At 44.5% G+C, this 16,829-nt stretch overlaps 1 protein-coding gene across 2 annotated transcripts in view; it reads right to left on the reverse strand.

The window, feature by feature from the left end:
• SEMA5B (semaphorin 5B) overlaps positions 1-16,829 on the reverse strand; it is a 583,078-nt gene that overhangs the window by 185,557 nt on the left and 380,692 nt on the right. For both annotated transcript variants that reach the window (XM_088460747.1, XM_088460748.1), the window contains one exon: positions 15,605-15,890. In XM_088460747.1, coding sequence (XP_088316873.1) covers positions 15,605-15,890 — 286 coding nt within the window. The remainder of the gene's footprint in view (positions 1-15,604; positions 15,891-16,829) is intronic.

Below are 16,829 nucleotides of genomic sequence, written 5' to 3' on the forward strand. Positions count from 1 at the left end.
TTCTTGTTCGTGAGTGTTTGGCTGCGCTCAGACACTTGCAACTCGGGGGAGAAATCTCGATCACATACACCATTGAAAAACACGATCTCAGCTAAACACGCTTCTTGGTCAATTTGAGTGTTTCAGAAGCCTAAAATCGCCCTAGTTTCAGCGATACAAATCGAGTTTCTAATCGGCATAACTCGATCAAAATCGTTAAACTCGATTAGTAAATTTACCCCTCAGACTTCTGCCCAGTATAACTCTTGAAATTATTCCCCCTACTGAAAAACCTCGGGGCACCTCTAGGTTACAAAGGCACCCTATCAGAGCATCTAGGACTACATGGCGCCAGCGCAGGAATAAAGAGATTTGTGATTCGGGCAAATGTACTAAGCTCTGGAAAGAGTTAAATTGAAGAGTGATTAACTAGCAACCAATCAGCTTCTGTCATTTTTCAAACACAGCCTGTATCATGACAGTTAGGAACTGAGTGGCTGGTAGTTTATCACTTTCAAATTTATCACTTTCCAGAGCTTAGTACATCTCCCCCCAGTGTGTATTGTAAATGCAAGGTACATCTCCTTTATAGTTAATATAGAAGAAATACCCCAAAGAGCCAGCAGGACATTGTTAGGTGCAGTGGCTACTCAGATCCTCTAATACCATAAACCAATATAGTACAGTGAAATAACACAATATAACAATCACACTCGTGAAGAAAGGATGTTAATGGAGGAGAGCAGACTGCTCTTGAGAACTTAGAATCTAAAGTGTAGGCCTTCAGGCATAGAATGAGTTAAGTGAAGTGTCCCAAATTATATAATTACATGCAATACTAAACTTATCCTGCTCTCACAGAAGGTCCTGTCAGATTACTCCTACCAAGCTACACGTTAATTTCTTGCTTTTCAGATAATTAACACAACAGGCTGTCGTCAGCAAGACACATAACTGCTTTGTGTTAAGACACAGAAGGCACAATTACAGCCACAAGGATCCCTCGGGTACCTATCAGTTCATCGGCTGATGGAGCAGTGACAGGAAAACCGATTGCCGTAAACTAGCAGATATTAAACACAACAAACTTTATACAAACCTCACGGCGTGTGAGTGACATCTCCACAGGGACTTTCAATCCCACTCAAAGTAAAGTTTAAACCTGCAATACATTTTCCTAGTAATGTTTAAATGGCTTTTCCCCTGCCGTACTAGGTAATTGCAGGCTGACCCTCTTGCATGTAAAATGTCCTCAGAAAACAAGGCATGGAGCATAAGGCAGGGAGACTATTGGAGGGGAGTTACTGTCCGTTAGATGGTAGCAGTGGGCGAACAGCAGAATAATGGAGGACACAGCACACAGTAATACAAATAACATAATACTGTATTTACCATAATACCTAATTTCTGTAGCACCCACATTTTAACATATAGGCCCATGTGCATAGTAAGGTTTCAAAAGTATATAGCGTGGCAAAACCAGGCTGTCGAGAGATGCTCAGTCAATGTTGAATAAGGAGGGTACAAGGTAATTTTTACATGTCCTTAATGCAGGAATAATTGACGCCGACACTGGTTACATGTTATTTTACTAAGGCCAGATACCCATTGGTGTTAAAAGTATCTAAAGGCATATGGGGAATCTCTTTGTTGTAATGACCCACACCATAACCACTTTCTCATTTGGATGGCATGACTGCTTGATTTATTTGGGTGCAGTGAATTGACTGGCAGACAGATTGAAACTGCAGGTGTAAGTACTGTTGCTGGTGTTTCTATAATGTTGTTGTGCAATCAGCCTAAGGGGCCAATTTATAAAGCTCTTTTTAAAAAATATTTAGAAACTGCAGTTTCTGCATAATTTTATGTACTAACAGCCTAATGCAGGAGAGTTCACAGAACTCTCCTGTAAAAGTCTAAATAGCACTGCAGTCCCCATTATTATCAATGGGGACTACAGTCTGAGCCCATATGTATTAAACGCATAAAAACAAAGCTTTCAGAGTTTGGTCCCATTGATTTACACCATACTCAGATGGCGTAAACTGCTTTATGCATATCCGGGCATTCTCGCAGGAAAGGGATCTTATGCAGCCTCCATCAGACACTGGACATAACATGCGCAATGTCAGATTCTGTGGAGGAGTCTTTCAAAGATGTGAGAGACTCTTCTAATGTGGCCTGTATGTAACTCGCATGGACAGCGGTTATTGTCACTGTCCCTGCAACTTACATTTAGTACATAATGGGGAACCTTAAAAAATAAAACTGAAAAAGTATGTTGCGATACGAACTGTTAATAATCTGCAAGATTTACCAACTACATTACAATTTATTTCTAAATCTTTTTATACCTTCCGCCAAGTATTTACATCAATAGTCAGAGTCTCCATATTTGTAGTCTTGGGATAAAGCTGCACTGCGGATACAAAGCAGAGAGAATGGCACCACTTCCTGATCATGTAAAAACATAGGTAAAGAGCACAGGAGGAAGCCATGAATGTAAACCATTAATTAAATGTTTCAAGAGGACACACAAATCAAATAAATTCTTCTGCAGGTGGATAACCTGTTTAAGAGGGTTGGGTACGGGATGCCGGCACTCGGGTTCCTGGTCAGAATCCCAACGCTGGCATCCCAACAGGGTTAGTAGGTATTCTAACCCTACCCCTCCCTCCCTGCACCCTAACCCTCCCCATAGTGCCTAAAACTTGCCACCCCCCACCCCCGCAGCCTAACCCTTCCCCTAGTGCCTAACCCTAACCCTTCCCCTAGTGCCTAACCCTAACCCTCCCCCTAGTGCCTAACCCTCCCCCTCCCCCTAGTGCGTAACCCTCACCCTCCTCCTAACCCCACTACTTGGTGATGGATGCCGGCGGTCGGGATGCACACAGTAACAGACTAACTCTGTGAAGCATTGTAAACCATAATACAGCCATTAAAGCCCCACAGAATGATAAACTCTATTCCTCGCTACTTCTAACACTCTTTCTTGAACTATGGAAAACTTTTCCAGCGTTCTGCATGGTCCAGAATATCAGATTTTCAGGATTATAATATAGTATTAATAGTGACTATATCATGCAAAAATATTTTCCTAAAAAAACATGGAGTGGTGACTGAGATGCACATGACTCGGAATCACTCATAGATGCGATGTTAAGTGTCCGCGCAATGGGCCTGACTCAGATGTGGATGGTATTGCACAGCTGCTTCCAATACTGTCCAACAACTATATAAATACTGCAGGAGGCGTCTATAGGAAGCAGACATCTTCTGTCAGCAATAGCTATCTGAGTGCAGCATCTGTAGAAGGCAGCAGCACCGGCCAGTCTGAGCAAGCTTCAGCTTACTCAGGATGGCAGCTTGCAAGGCCAGGAAATCTGCGCAGACACGGGCCACGGCACTCTCTGAATCATGCTGCGGCTTGGGGGATCTGTGAGTGAGATCGTAGGAACCGTTCTGCACATGCTCAGAACGAGCTGCACATGAGCAGTTTTAGGATAATAGGAAAACTTATTACTACACTAACTGCCGTCCAGACCAGAATCAGGACCAATTGACGTGCATCTCTGATACAGCCCACAGGGGTGGGCGAGCTGTGCAATTGCAAGGGGTGCCCCGTCCTCGATCCCTGCTGGTAAGGACCGGGAGGACCAGCCCGCCCCTTCACTGACTGAATCCCCCTCCCCCGGGCCTTCGCTTGGAGCTTAGTTAAGTAAAAAAAAAACACACAATGGGGGAGCTGCTGTGCATGCCTAGCCGCAGCAGCTCCTCCTATAAGCCTTTGCGGTGCCCGGGGCCATCAGTCATCACTGACGGCTCCGCCTCCAGCCCCTCCGTTGCCCCCCACCTGCACAGACGTCACACCAGGCCGCAGATGCAGCACAGTCAGTGCCAGCTGTGAGCTGCCAAACAAGAGGGAGGCAGGTGGTGGCGGCATGTTGAATATTACTGTGCTCAGTGTGCTGCGTCACCAGCAGAAACATAATAATATTTAGATATAACATATGAAATAAAGTCTACTCTACTCAATATTATTTATAATATATACAGTCAGGTGCATAAATATTGGGACATTGACAGAATTTTCATATTTTGACCTCTATTCACCACCACAATGGCTTTGAAATGAAACAAACAAGATGTGCTTTAACTGCAGACTTTCAGATTTAATTTGAGGGTAATTACATCCAAATCAGGTGAACGGTGTAGGAATTACAACGGTTTCTATATGTGCCTCCCACTTTTTAAGGGGCCAAAAGTAATGGGACAAACTTAAACAATCCTAAATCTAACTTTCACTTTTTAATACTTTGTTGCAAATCCTTTGCAGGCAATTACAGCCTGAAGTCTGGAACGCATAGACATTGGGTTTCATCCCTGGTGATGCTCTTTCAGGCCTCTACTGCAAATGTCTTCAGTTCCTGCTTCTTGTTGGGGCATTTTCCCTTCAGTTTTGTCTTCATCAAGTGAAATGAATGGTCAATCGGATTCAGGTCAGGGGATTGACTTGGCCATTGCATAACATTCCACTTTTTAGCCTTAAAAAACTCTTTGGTTGCTTTTGCAGTATGCTTCGGGTTTATTGTCCATCTGTACTGTGAAGCGCCATCCAGTGAGTTCTGAAGCATTTGACTGAATATGAGCATATAATATTGCCCGAAACACTTCAGAATTCATTCTGCTGCTTTTGTCAGCAGTCACATCATAAATAAATATAAGGGAACCAGTTCCATTGGCAGCCATACATGCCCACGCCATGACACTACCACCACCATGCTTCACTGATGAGGTGGTATGTTTTGGATCATGAGCAGTTCCTTTTCTTCTCCATACTCTTCACTTCCCATCACTCTGGTACAAGTTGACATTTGTCTCATCTGTCCATAGGATGTTGTTCCAGAACTGTAATGGCTTTTTTAGATGTTGTTTGGCAAACTGTAATCTGGTCTTCCTGTTTCTGTGGCTCACCAATGGTTTACATCTTGTGGTGAACCCTCTATATTCACTCTTGTGAAGTCTTCTCTTGATTGTTGACTTTGACACATATACACCTAACTCCTGGAGAGTGTTCTTGATTTGGCCAACTGTTGTGAAGGGGTTTTTCTTCACCAGGGAAATAATTCTTCTGTCATCCACCACAGTTGTTTTCCGTGGTTTTCCGGGTCTTTTGGTGTTGCTGAGCTCTCCGATGCGTTCTTTCTTTTTAAGAATGTTCCAAACAGTTGATTTGGCCACACCTAATGTTTTTGCTATCTCTCTGATGGGTTTGTTTTGATATTTCAGCCTAATGATGGCTTACTTCACTGATAGTGACAGCACTTTGGATCTCATATTGAGAGTTGACAGCAACTGATTCCAAATGCAAATGTCACACCGTGGTCTTCCGGGTCTTTTGGTGTTGCTGAACTCTACGTTGCGTTCTTTCTTTTTAAGAATGTTCCTGTCACGCTGGGAGGCGGTTTTCTGGAAGCTGAGGCCTGAGGCTGCGGGAGGAAATGGAGACGAGGGGCCTGAATGTATGACCTCCGCATCCACGGGCCTTGGTCATTGGCGAGACCTAATCAAAGGTGCGGAATCTAACCACCGAGATGGTGTTCGCCAGTAACCCCCACCAATCGGGATATGGGCTTGACCTGCACCTCGTAAGCAGGTCGCGGTCCTTTGACTAGGTGACCAAAACCTGCGGGAAAAAGGAGAGACAAACACTCGTGGCCCAAAGGGTCTGTGCCAGTAAGGGGCACGTAGGGACTCTGTACTTGAGGTACAAGGAAGTGTGCACTGCGGTGCAATACTGTAACACGTAGGTAGGGACCACAGAGTCCAGTAACGAGGTGGGTAGTGGTACTGAAGCCAGCCAGAGATTATGACACTGGAGAGGTGGGTACGTATAACTACACACAGGCTGAGGTGGTAATGCACTGGTGGAATGGAGGTATACTGCACACAGGCGAGGTGGTAACGCAGACCAAAAAAAGGCACTTGGATATTTTTTTCGAAAAGGCACTTGGATATTTTTCCATAAAGATGATGCTTCCGGAGGCGTGACAAGACTTCGCGAACATGGTGGCGATGATCTTGCAAATTTTTGGAAAAAATTAGAATATCATCCAAATAGACTACAACAAAACTGTAGAGGACATCCCTGAAGATCTCGTTCACATAACCCTGAAATATCGCTGGGGCGTTGCAGAGTACGAAGGGCATTACGAGATATTTGAAGTGGCCGTCTCTGGTGTTAAAAGCGGTCTTCCACTCATCTCCAGCTTTAATACGTATTAAATTATACGCACCCCGCAGATCAAGTTTTGTGAACAAAGAGGCCCCGCGAACTTTATCAAAAAGCTCCGGAATCAGAGGCAGAGGATATCGATTCTTTACAGTAATCTGGTTGAGACCCCGGTAGTCAATACAAGGCCGAAGCCCGCCGTCCTTCTTGCTAACAAAAAAGAAACCCCACCCCTGCTGGAGAAGTGGAGGGCCGGATAAACCCCTTAGCTAGATTCTCCTTTATATATGCCGCCATAGCAGCTGTTTCAGGAACTGATAATGGGTAGGTTCGACCCCGAGGAGGGTTCTTCCCTGGCAGGAGCTCAATACCACAGTCCCAGGAACGATGAGGTGGAAGTTTATCAGCAGCCTGTTCGTAAAATACATCGGCAAAATCTTGATAAGCTGCTGGCAGACCGGGAACAGAGGAACACTTGGGCTTGTCAGACGGGGGGGAAGCTTATATTTCCACTGGAGGACACAGCGTTAGTGCGGACAGGAAGTACTTGGATGAGACATCCATGGAAACAACTTGGACCCCACGATAAAATCTGCATACTGGACCACTCAAACGTAGGATTGTGCTTTTGTAGCCAGGGGAGGCCTAAAACTAGTTCATAGGCTGAGTCGGGAAGAACAAAAAATTCAATAGTCTCCTGGTGCAGACATCCAATCCGGAGGAACACTGGCAGGGTTTTTGAGGAAATAGATCTCCCTAGCAAGGTCTTGTCATCTACACCAGAGAGCAGTAATCTGTTTGGCAATGGAACCACCGGAATGCCTAGGGTCTGAACCAGTGACTTAGAAATGAAACTGCCGGCAGCCCCAGAATCCACAAGGGCTTTAACCATCCTTGTCCTGGACTGGTAGTAGAGCGACACAGGCAATAAACTGTCATTTATTTGGGAGGAGTCAGAAATAACCCCCAATTGCATGCTCCCAACATCAATTAGGGTTTCGCGTTTCCCGTCAATACAGGACAATTCCTTAATGTGTGCTCCGGAGCAACACAATACAAGCACAATTTATTTTGAAAACGCCGGTTCCGTTCGGCGGTACTTAACCGGGATCTGTTAATTGGCATCGGCTCCTCACTGCTAGAGAAGGAAGGAGAGGAATGACCTCCCAAGGATGGGCGATCTCGAGGACGATCTCCACGCCCCCTATTTCCCCACCGCTCTTTATAGCGAAGGTCAATTTTTATACAGAGGGATATAACATCCGAGAAGGTGGGAGCTAAATCCCTAGATGCCAATTCATCCTTCATCCTCAAAGATAAGCCATTTAGGAAGGCTGCCTTAAGTGCTTCCTCATTCCATTTTAGTTCGGACGCCAGGGTTTGAAATTATACTACATATTGCCCGACGGACCGGGTACCCTGACGGACACGAAGCAAATCTGAAGAAGCAGAGACAGATCTCCCGGGTTCATCGAAGATCCTTTTGAAAGCTGCCACAAATTCTTCATATCTGGATACGAGCGGATCTGCTCGTTCCCACAAGGGGGAGCCAATCCAGAGCTGCCCCGGTTAGTAATGAAATTACATAGGCCACCTTAGACCGGGAGGTAGGGAAATTCTGGGGTAGGCATTCGAACTGGATCTCATGAAACCACGACATCGTTGAGGAGTGCCATCGAACCTCTCGGGAGTAGCCAAGTGCAATCGGGATTTTTGAGGAACGACCCCCGAAGGTAATACAGGAGAAACCGTAGGAGCGACAGAAGGTGGAGCATGAGACATAGCTGCCAGAGTGTTCTGAATAGACAGGAGCTGACCAGATAATTCCTGTAGGTACTGGGCCACATGCTGCTGTGCCACCTCTTGGTTATCCATGCGAGCCGTTTGCTCCTGGAGATTCCCAGTACCTGGGGAGCCTGTAGCTTCCATTTGCCCTGAACAAACTATCACCCTAGGAGGTGGTTTTCTGGAAGCTGAGGCCTGAGGCTGCGGGAGGAAACGGAGGCGAGGGGCCTGAATGTACGACCTCCGCATCCATGGGTCTTGGTCGTTGACGAGACCTAATCAAAGGTGCGGAATCTAACCCACGAGATGGTGTTCGCCAGTGACCCCCACCAATCGGGATATGGGCTTGAGCTGCACCTCGTAAGCAGGTCGCGGTCCTTTGACTAGGTGACCAAAGCCTGCGGGAAAAAGGAGAGACAAACACTCGTGGCCCAAAGGGTCTGTGCCAGTAAGGGGCACGTAGGGACACTGTACTTGAGGTACAAGGAAGTGTGCACTGCGGTGCAATACTGTAACACATAGGTAGGGACCACAGAGTCCAGTAACGAGGTGGGTAGTGGTACTGGAGCCAGCCAGAGATTATGATGCTGGAGAGGTGGGTACGTATAACTACACTCAGGCTGTGATTGTACAGCACTGGTGAAATGGATAGTATACTGCACACAGGCGGCGGTGGTAATGCACTGGTGGAATGGAGGTATACTGCACACAGGCGAGGTAGTAATGCACTGATGAGATGAATGATATAGCTGCACACAGGCTGAGGTGGTAAAGCACTGGTGAGATGAATGATATAGCTGTACACAGGCTGAGGTGGTAAAGCACTGGTGAGATGAATGATATAGCTGCACACAGGCTGAGGTGGTAAAGCACTGGTGAGATGAATGATATAGCTGTACACAGGGTGAGATGGTAAAACACTCATGAGATGAATGATATAGCTGCTCACAGGCTGAGATGGTAAAGCACTGATGAGATGAATGATATAGCTGCACACAGGCTGAGATGGTAAAGCACTGATGAGATGAATGATATAGCTGCACACAGGCTGAGATGGTAAAGCACTGATGAGATGAATGATATAGCTGCACACAGGAATAGATCACTGGAAGCAAGGGAACCTGGAACGAGAGACCACTAGTAACACTAGCAGCGACAATGGTTGTTCAGGCAACTACCTGAAACACTGGAGCAGGATATATACCCCTGGAAGCCCACTGATTGGTCCACAGCGTCAGCTGACTTGCCAGACTGTCAGGGGAGGAAGGATAGTCAGAGAAGGAAGTGTCATGGCGGCGCCCATGACAGGAACTCCGATCCCCGCGCACCAGGCCGCCCGAGACACCAGCATCAGGGAGAATGCTCAGCACCTCCCACGTCGCCGCACCAGCCGCCCGACTGCCCGGGAAGTCAGAGGAAGCCGGCGGGACGGTAAGGGACGGCCGATCCCCGGCTGAACTCTGACAGTTCCAAACAGTTGATTTGGCCACACCTAATGTTTTTGCTATCTCTCTGATGGGTTTGTTTTGATTTTTCAGCCTAATGATGGCTTGCTGCACTGATAGTGCCAGCTCTTTGGATCTCATATTGAGAGTCGAAAGCAATTGATTCCAAATGCATCAACTCCAGACCTTTTACCTGCTTAATTGATAATGAAATAACGAGGGAATAGCCCACACCTGTCCATGAAATAGCTTTTGAGTTGATAGTTCCATTACTTTTGGCCCCTTAAAAAGTGGGAAGCACATGTAGAAACCGTTGTAATTCCTACACCGTTCACCCGATTCGGATGTAATTAGCCTCAAATTAAATCTGAAAGTCTGCAGTTAAAGCGCACCTTGTTTGTTTCATTTCAAAGCCATTGTGGTGGTGAATAGAAGCCAAAATATGAAAATTCTGTCAATGTCCCAATATTTATGCACCTGACTGTATGTATATATATATATATATATATATATATATATATATATATATATATATACACAAATAGTCCGGCACTCTAGTAAATCCACCATCAAAACGATGCTCAGGTGCCTCCTAATGGAGGAAAATGTATTGTATAATGAAGTGGCACTCTGAGACTTGAAAGCAGGTAACGAATGTTGTTTATTCCATAAGCTGGAAAAGCAACCAACGTTTCGGGGCCACACCGCCCCTTTGTCAAGGTGAGTAGGTGAGTGAGTATATATATGTACTTGCAGTAGTCAGGCACTCCTGTGGAAAGGCCAAAGCAACTACCTGGGTGCTCCTGCTTTATAATACAAGCTATCCTTTTGGTAGTACGTACTCCGTAAGAAGTGCAACACCATGCAGGTCACTCCAGGACTTTCGAGACCACGCAGAGTCTCTTTGTCAAGATACAAAACAGATATCTGTTTTGTATCTTGACAAAGAGACTCTGCGTGGTCTCGAAACGTCGATTCTATTAAACTGCCTTTTGGAAAGTCCTGGAGTGACCTGCATGGTGTCGCACTTCTTACGGAGTACTACCAAAAGGATAGTTTATATATATATATATATATATATATATATATATATATATATACACACTACCATTCAAAAGTTTGGGGTCACTCAGAAATGTCCTTATTTTTGAAAGAAAAGCACAGTTTTTTTCAGTGATGATAACATTAATCAGAAATACACTCTATACATTGTTAATGTAGTAAATGACTATACTAGCTGCAAATGCCTGGTTTTTAAAGGAATATCTACATAGGTGGATAGAGGCCCAATTCCAGCAACCATCACTCCAGTGTTCTAATGGTACATTGTGTTTGCTAAGCGCGTTATGGGCCCCATACATCAGAGATGGATTGCCGCGACCCCGCGATGCTGCAACCCGGCATCACAGGATTGCAGAAATCCAACATGTTGGGTTAAGGCGATTTGACGATCACGATCAAAAAATGATCGCAATTGAAATTTAACATGTCAAACATCGATGGTGGGCGATCAGAAATTTCTGATGGCGATCGGAAATTTCCGATCGAAGCCCTGCAATGCGGCGATCCATCGCAGATGTATGGCCACCTATAGAAGACTAATGGATGGTTAGAAAACCCTTCAAAACCCTTGTGCAATTATGTTAGCACAGCTGAAAACGGGTTTGCTCGTTAGAGAAGCTATAAAACTGGCCTTCCTTTGAGCTAGTTGAGTATCTGGAGCATCACATTTGTGGGTTCGATTATACTCTCCAAATGGCCAGAATAAGAGAACTTTCATGTGAAACTCGACAGTCTATTCTTGTTCTTAGAAATGAAGGTTATTCCATGCAAGACATTGCCAAAACACTGAACATTTCCTACAATGGTGTGTACTACTCCCTTCAGAGAACAGCACAAACAGGCTCTAACCAGAGTAGAAAAATAAGTGGGAGGCCCCAGTGCACAACTGTGCAAGAAGACAAATACATTAGAGTCTCTAGTTTGAGAAATAGACGGCTCACGGCTCACAAGTCCTCAACTGGCAGCTCATTCAGTGGTACCCGCAAAACGCCAGTGTCAACATCTACAGTGAAGAGGCGACTGCAGGATACTGGCCTTCTAGGCAGAGTGGCAAAGAAAAAGCCATATCTGAGACTGGCCAATAAAAGGAAAAGATTAATATGGGCAAAAGAACACAGATATTGGACAGAGGAAGATTGGAAAAAAGTGTTGTGGACAGACGAAATGAAGTTTGAGGTGTTTGGATCACGCAGAAGAACATCTGTGAGACGCAGAACAAGTGAAAAGATGCTGGAAGAGTGCCTGACACCATCTGCCAAGCATGGTAGAGGTAATGTGAGGGTCTGGGGCTGCTTTGGTGCTGGTAAAGTGGGAGATTTGTACAAGGTAAAAGGGATTTTGAATAAGGAAGGCTATCACTCCATTTTGCAACGCCATGCCATATCCTGTGGACAGCGCTTGATTGGAGCCAATTTCCATCTCCAACAGGATAATAACCCAAAGCACACCTCCAAATTATGCAAGAACTATTTAGGGAAGAAACAGGCAGCTGGTATTCTGTCTGGTACTCTAATGAACTTATCCTCTACAGCAGAGGTAACTCTTGGTCTTCCTTTTACTGGGGCGGTCATCATGAGAGTCAGTTTCATCATAGCGTTTGATGGTTTTTGCAACTGCACTTGAGGATACAGTCAAAGTTCTTGACATTTTCCGTATCGACTGACCTTCATGTCTTAAAGTAATGATAGACTGTCATTTCTCATTACTGAGTTGAGTGGTTGGTGCCATAATATGGATTACAACAGATGTTTGATCTAAACAATTTGTTCAAACAACAGTTTTTGTCCATTTTCTGGCGTTTGGGAGAAATTTGCTGATTGTCTTTTGCTTTCATACCTTACCAGATTTTCATTCCAACCAATCAACTAGTTGGCTGGTAGGACAGATAATCTTTAGATGTGTGGCCAGTTTAAGAAGGCAAGTAATTCCACAGATTGACTCTTGACAAGGCACACCTGTTAATTCAAAACCATTCCAGGAGACTACCTCACGAAGCTGATTGAGAGAATGCCAAGAGTGTGCAAAGCTTTCATCAAAGCAAAAGGGGGCTAGTTTGAGGAATCTAAAATATAAAACATACTGTATTTTGATTTGTTTAACACTTTTTTTGTTTACAACACAATTCCATATGTGTTCTTTCATAGTTTTGATGTCTTAATATTAACCCACGTGGGAACTGTCAGTTGCCGGAGCCAATCAGCGGGCGCTCTACAGTGAGCGCTGCAGCTGATTGGCTGATGGGACTGCAATGCCCCGTGAAGTGCCGGCAGCGGCCATTCGGGAGCTATCTGTATGTGTGACAACACACATACAGATAGCTTGTAGCGTGGATCGGGTAACTCGTTTTTTTTTGTTTTTTAATCCCATGGATTACTGCGGAGACCAGCGCTGCATGTAGGTGAGTATAAAATCTTTCTTGCAGGGCCAGGTACCATGGATCTCTACTGGAGAAGGGGACAGAAACTTCTGGTATAGGTAAGTATGTGTGAATGGGTAGGTGTATGTAATAAACTTATACTGGGCACGGTGTGTGTGTTTTGTCTTTTTTTAACTATTTATTTTACAGTGAAATTACAGGTGCCGCATGTCTGCTGGCACTTGTAGTTCCACAAGTGCAAAATGGCAGACATGCTGGCACTAGTAGTTCCACTGTAAAGTACAATAGTGTTACATTATTTGGCCCCCCCTATTACTCCCATACCCACCAAGCAAGGGGTATGGGGAAGAGCCCCAGGCTTCAGCATAAGCCTGTGGTGCTCGGGAGAGGGGGGACCCTTTTTTGGGGGGTCCCCGACTCCCTCGAGATCACCGGCTTGCGCTGACCGACTTGGGGTGTAATGCTTTGGACCTGGAGCCCCGGTGATTGGGTTTCCAGGCTGTGGCATTACACCCCGGTCGGTTGGGTCTGGTGCTGGTCTTAAATATAGGGGGTACCCCACGTCGTTTTTGCCCCCTATATTTAAAACCAGCACTAGTCCCTGCAGCCTGGTGTTGGTTTCTAAAATACGGTGGAACCCTACACATTTTGTTCCCCGTATTTTTAGAAACCAACACTGGCTGGCAAGCCTGGGGCTGGTTTGGCTTTTGGGGGGGGACCTTATGTCATTTTTTTTGTAATTTTTTACAAATGTTTTTACAGGTTAACTAAAACAGGAATTTTCGGGAAATATTCTAGGGACCCCCCCAAAGATGTCTAGACATGGGGGATCACTATGGGTACCCCCATTTTTAACTCCTGAAGGAAGTCGGGGTTTCTAATAGCCGCGGCAGGAAAAAAAACACCTCGCAAAGCTATTTAAAAACCCGACTTTCTTTTGCAGGCAAAAACGGGGTTACCCATAGTGATCCCCCATGTCTGGACATCTTTAGGGGGGTCCCTGGCATATTTCCCGAAAATTACAGTTTTTTTCCTTAATTGGGGTCAAGGGTCATTTTTTAAAAAACAGGGATCAATTTTCACCATTGAATAGGTGTCGAAAAAAAGTGCAGAGTTGAGGTTTAGGGGTGCAGGCTTAAAAAAAATAGCCTGCACTGCTGGGAATGACATTTAAAAAAGAACTGTGTCAAAAAAATTTTTTAAAAAAAAATAGGGACACCCCCAAAAAATAATGTAAAAATTGGGGGGAAAAAAAAAAAAGGGAAAAAAATTGTTAAACAATAGGGAAATAGGTTCAGGGCTATTCTGTATGTATACGGCAGGTGTTTTGAAGAATAGATTTATAGCGGCAGGTGCACAAATGCAGAATTTTTAAAAACTTACTTTAGGGACTTAAAAATATGCTAGTACCCATTTTCATGTACCCAAATTTGATGGGACCACTTAAAAAAACGAAAAAAATAACCTAAATGCTCTTCTGCATCACTTCTTCAATGTCGGGAAAAAAACACATGCTGCGGCCATTTAAATCCCCGACTTTCAATTAAAGGCTAAAACGGGGGTACCCATAGTGTTCCCCCATGTTTTTACAACTTTAGGGGGGTCTTACAATTATTTTAAGGAAAAATTCGTAACTTTACGCAAATCCAACTTCGGAGTTTCCCGTTTTCGTTAATTTTATATTGAATACGGGGGGGGGATAAGCGGGAGCGCGCCTGATGCTTTAACGCAGGTAAAAACTCCGATATGAAACGTTAACTTCGACAGTGAAGTTAACGTTTCATATTGAATACCCCTGATAATGTGTTATCTTGCCTGTGAAACTGCCATATCCTGTGTACCTGCCTGTGGTGAGCAATAAAAGCTACTGATGGATTTTTCCCGGTCTATGTGATTCTTGTCACACTAATATATATATATATATATATCATACAGCTGTACAGGTTTTCTGCTGCTGCTGCCTGTCATACAATATGTCAGACTAGGGCGCAGAATTGCTGGAAAGCCTGTACATCCCATTGGAGGACAGCCACCGTCAGCCGGGACTTCTGAAATCTGGAGTTGGTGCAGCGGAGCTTATATGTACACCCTGCCCAGAAGGCCCTAGGATGTTCCAGATGTACCTAGGCATTTGCCCATAGTGCCTATGCCTAGGATCAGCTCTGTATATAGTATCAGTAACACAGAGATCTTGATGGCTATAAACTGACCATAATTTACATTTCATGTTATCAGTACAAATTGCTTTATTATGTTCTTGATCTCCAGCAGTTAACATTAAACGAAAAACATAAGTGCAAATTTGCGCCATTTCGATTGTACAAGTTCTATAGGTAAAAGTCATCATGGATGTAAGTAATAAGTTTGTAGAATACACTTCAGCCCTAATTTACGACACTCACAGGATGAGCAAAGAATATTGCTATTTTTTTTTCACCATCATATTATTGCTCATCAAACATAAAAATTCTTAGCCAAATTGATGTGTATGGAGGGACCAAACCAAGTTTTGTGCTTCAGAAATGACCAAAGTCAGCCACAGAAATACCTGGGGCTTGAGACGCTGCTTATAATTACACATATGCTGCATATTAAGATTCTGAAGTATTATATGCTAAAACAGCAGGTTTTCTCAGCTGAACATGAAGCCAGCACATGTAGTTCCACCGCAGCTAAAGAGTATAGGTTGCCCAAACTGGCTATATAATAAATCTTTAAACTCACACATTGGTGGTGAAGACTCCGTAGATGAGATCCTGCTCCTGTAGGAGAAATGTACTCTGAAGCTCATTGTAATAAAATGGGATCTCTCCAGAGCGTGAGCAGTTCAGTCTCGCCTTCATGAATGTTGTCCAGGTATCTTCCAGCAAAAACCTCCCTCCAAAGTCATTTTTGCAGACTCTGGCTACACGTGAGTACACAGTCTTCCCGCAGTCATGTTCCACTGCGTTCTCCCGGAAGAAGAAATACGTGAACAGTCCAATGTCGTAAGCAGCAACAAAGTTGGGTTCTGAGTGAAAGGACAAAGGGTTACTGTGCTATAGGATCATATGTAGCATGTGTGATACACTGGTATGGCTGGGAGTCATAGACACATGTAGTGAGTGTGAGATACTGGTATGACTGGGGGCCATGTACACATGTAGTGAGTTTGACACACTGATATGACTGGGGGTCATATACAATATAGTTAGTGTGAGATACTGGTATGACAAGGGGCCATGTAAACATGTAGTGAGTGTGACACACTGGTAAGACTGGGAGCTATGTACACATGTAGTGAGTGTGATACACTGGTAAGACTGGGAGCTATGTATTGTGCACATGTAGTGAGTGTGATACACTGGTAAGACTGGGAGCTATGTACACATGTAGTGAGTGTGATACACTGGTAAGACTGGGAGCTATGTACACATGTAGTGAATATGACACATTAATATGACTCAAAGCCATGTACATATATAGTGATTGTGATATAGGGCTCTATTTATCAACATTATTTTGACTAAAATAAAGTGAAAAAGGGTGTTTTCACACCCTTTTCACATTATTTTAGTATCACCTATAGTTATTACTTGGCAATTGGAGTAGAATTCGTAAAATTCTACTCCAACCCCATAGTGGTATGACTGGGAGCCATGTACACATGTAGCGAGTGTGATGGGATGTAGTTATGAGGCCGCCGGTCTTAATACCGACAGGGGAATCCAGATAAAGGATTTAAGATAGGCGGCGAAATACTGACGCCTATCTTAATCCCAATGCTGGAAACGACGAAGGACGCCAGCCCGAACGAGAGATAGCTTTAGGGAGCATAGCGGGTTAGGGTTAGGTTTTGGGGGGGAGGTTAGGGTTAGGCACCCCTAGGGGGGGTTAGGCACCACTGGGAGGGGTTAGGGTGAGGCACTAAGGGGGAAGGGTTAAGTTTAGGCACAAAGGGGGAAACTTA

This window comes from Taudactylus pleione, unplaced genomic scaffold (assembly GCF_031769625.1).
Source record: "Taudactylus pleione unplaced genomic scaffold, aTauple2 ptg000977l, whole genome shotgun sequence".
In the NCBI taxonomy this organism is placed as follows: domain Eukaryota; kingdom Metazoa; phylum Chordata; class Amphibia; order Anura; family Myobatrachidae; genus Taudactylus; species Taudactylus pleione.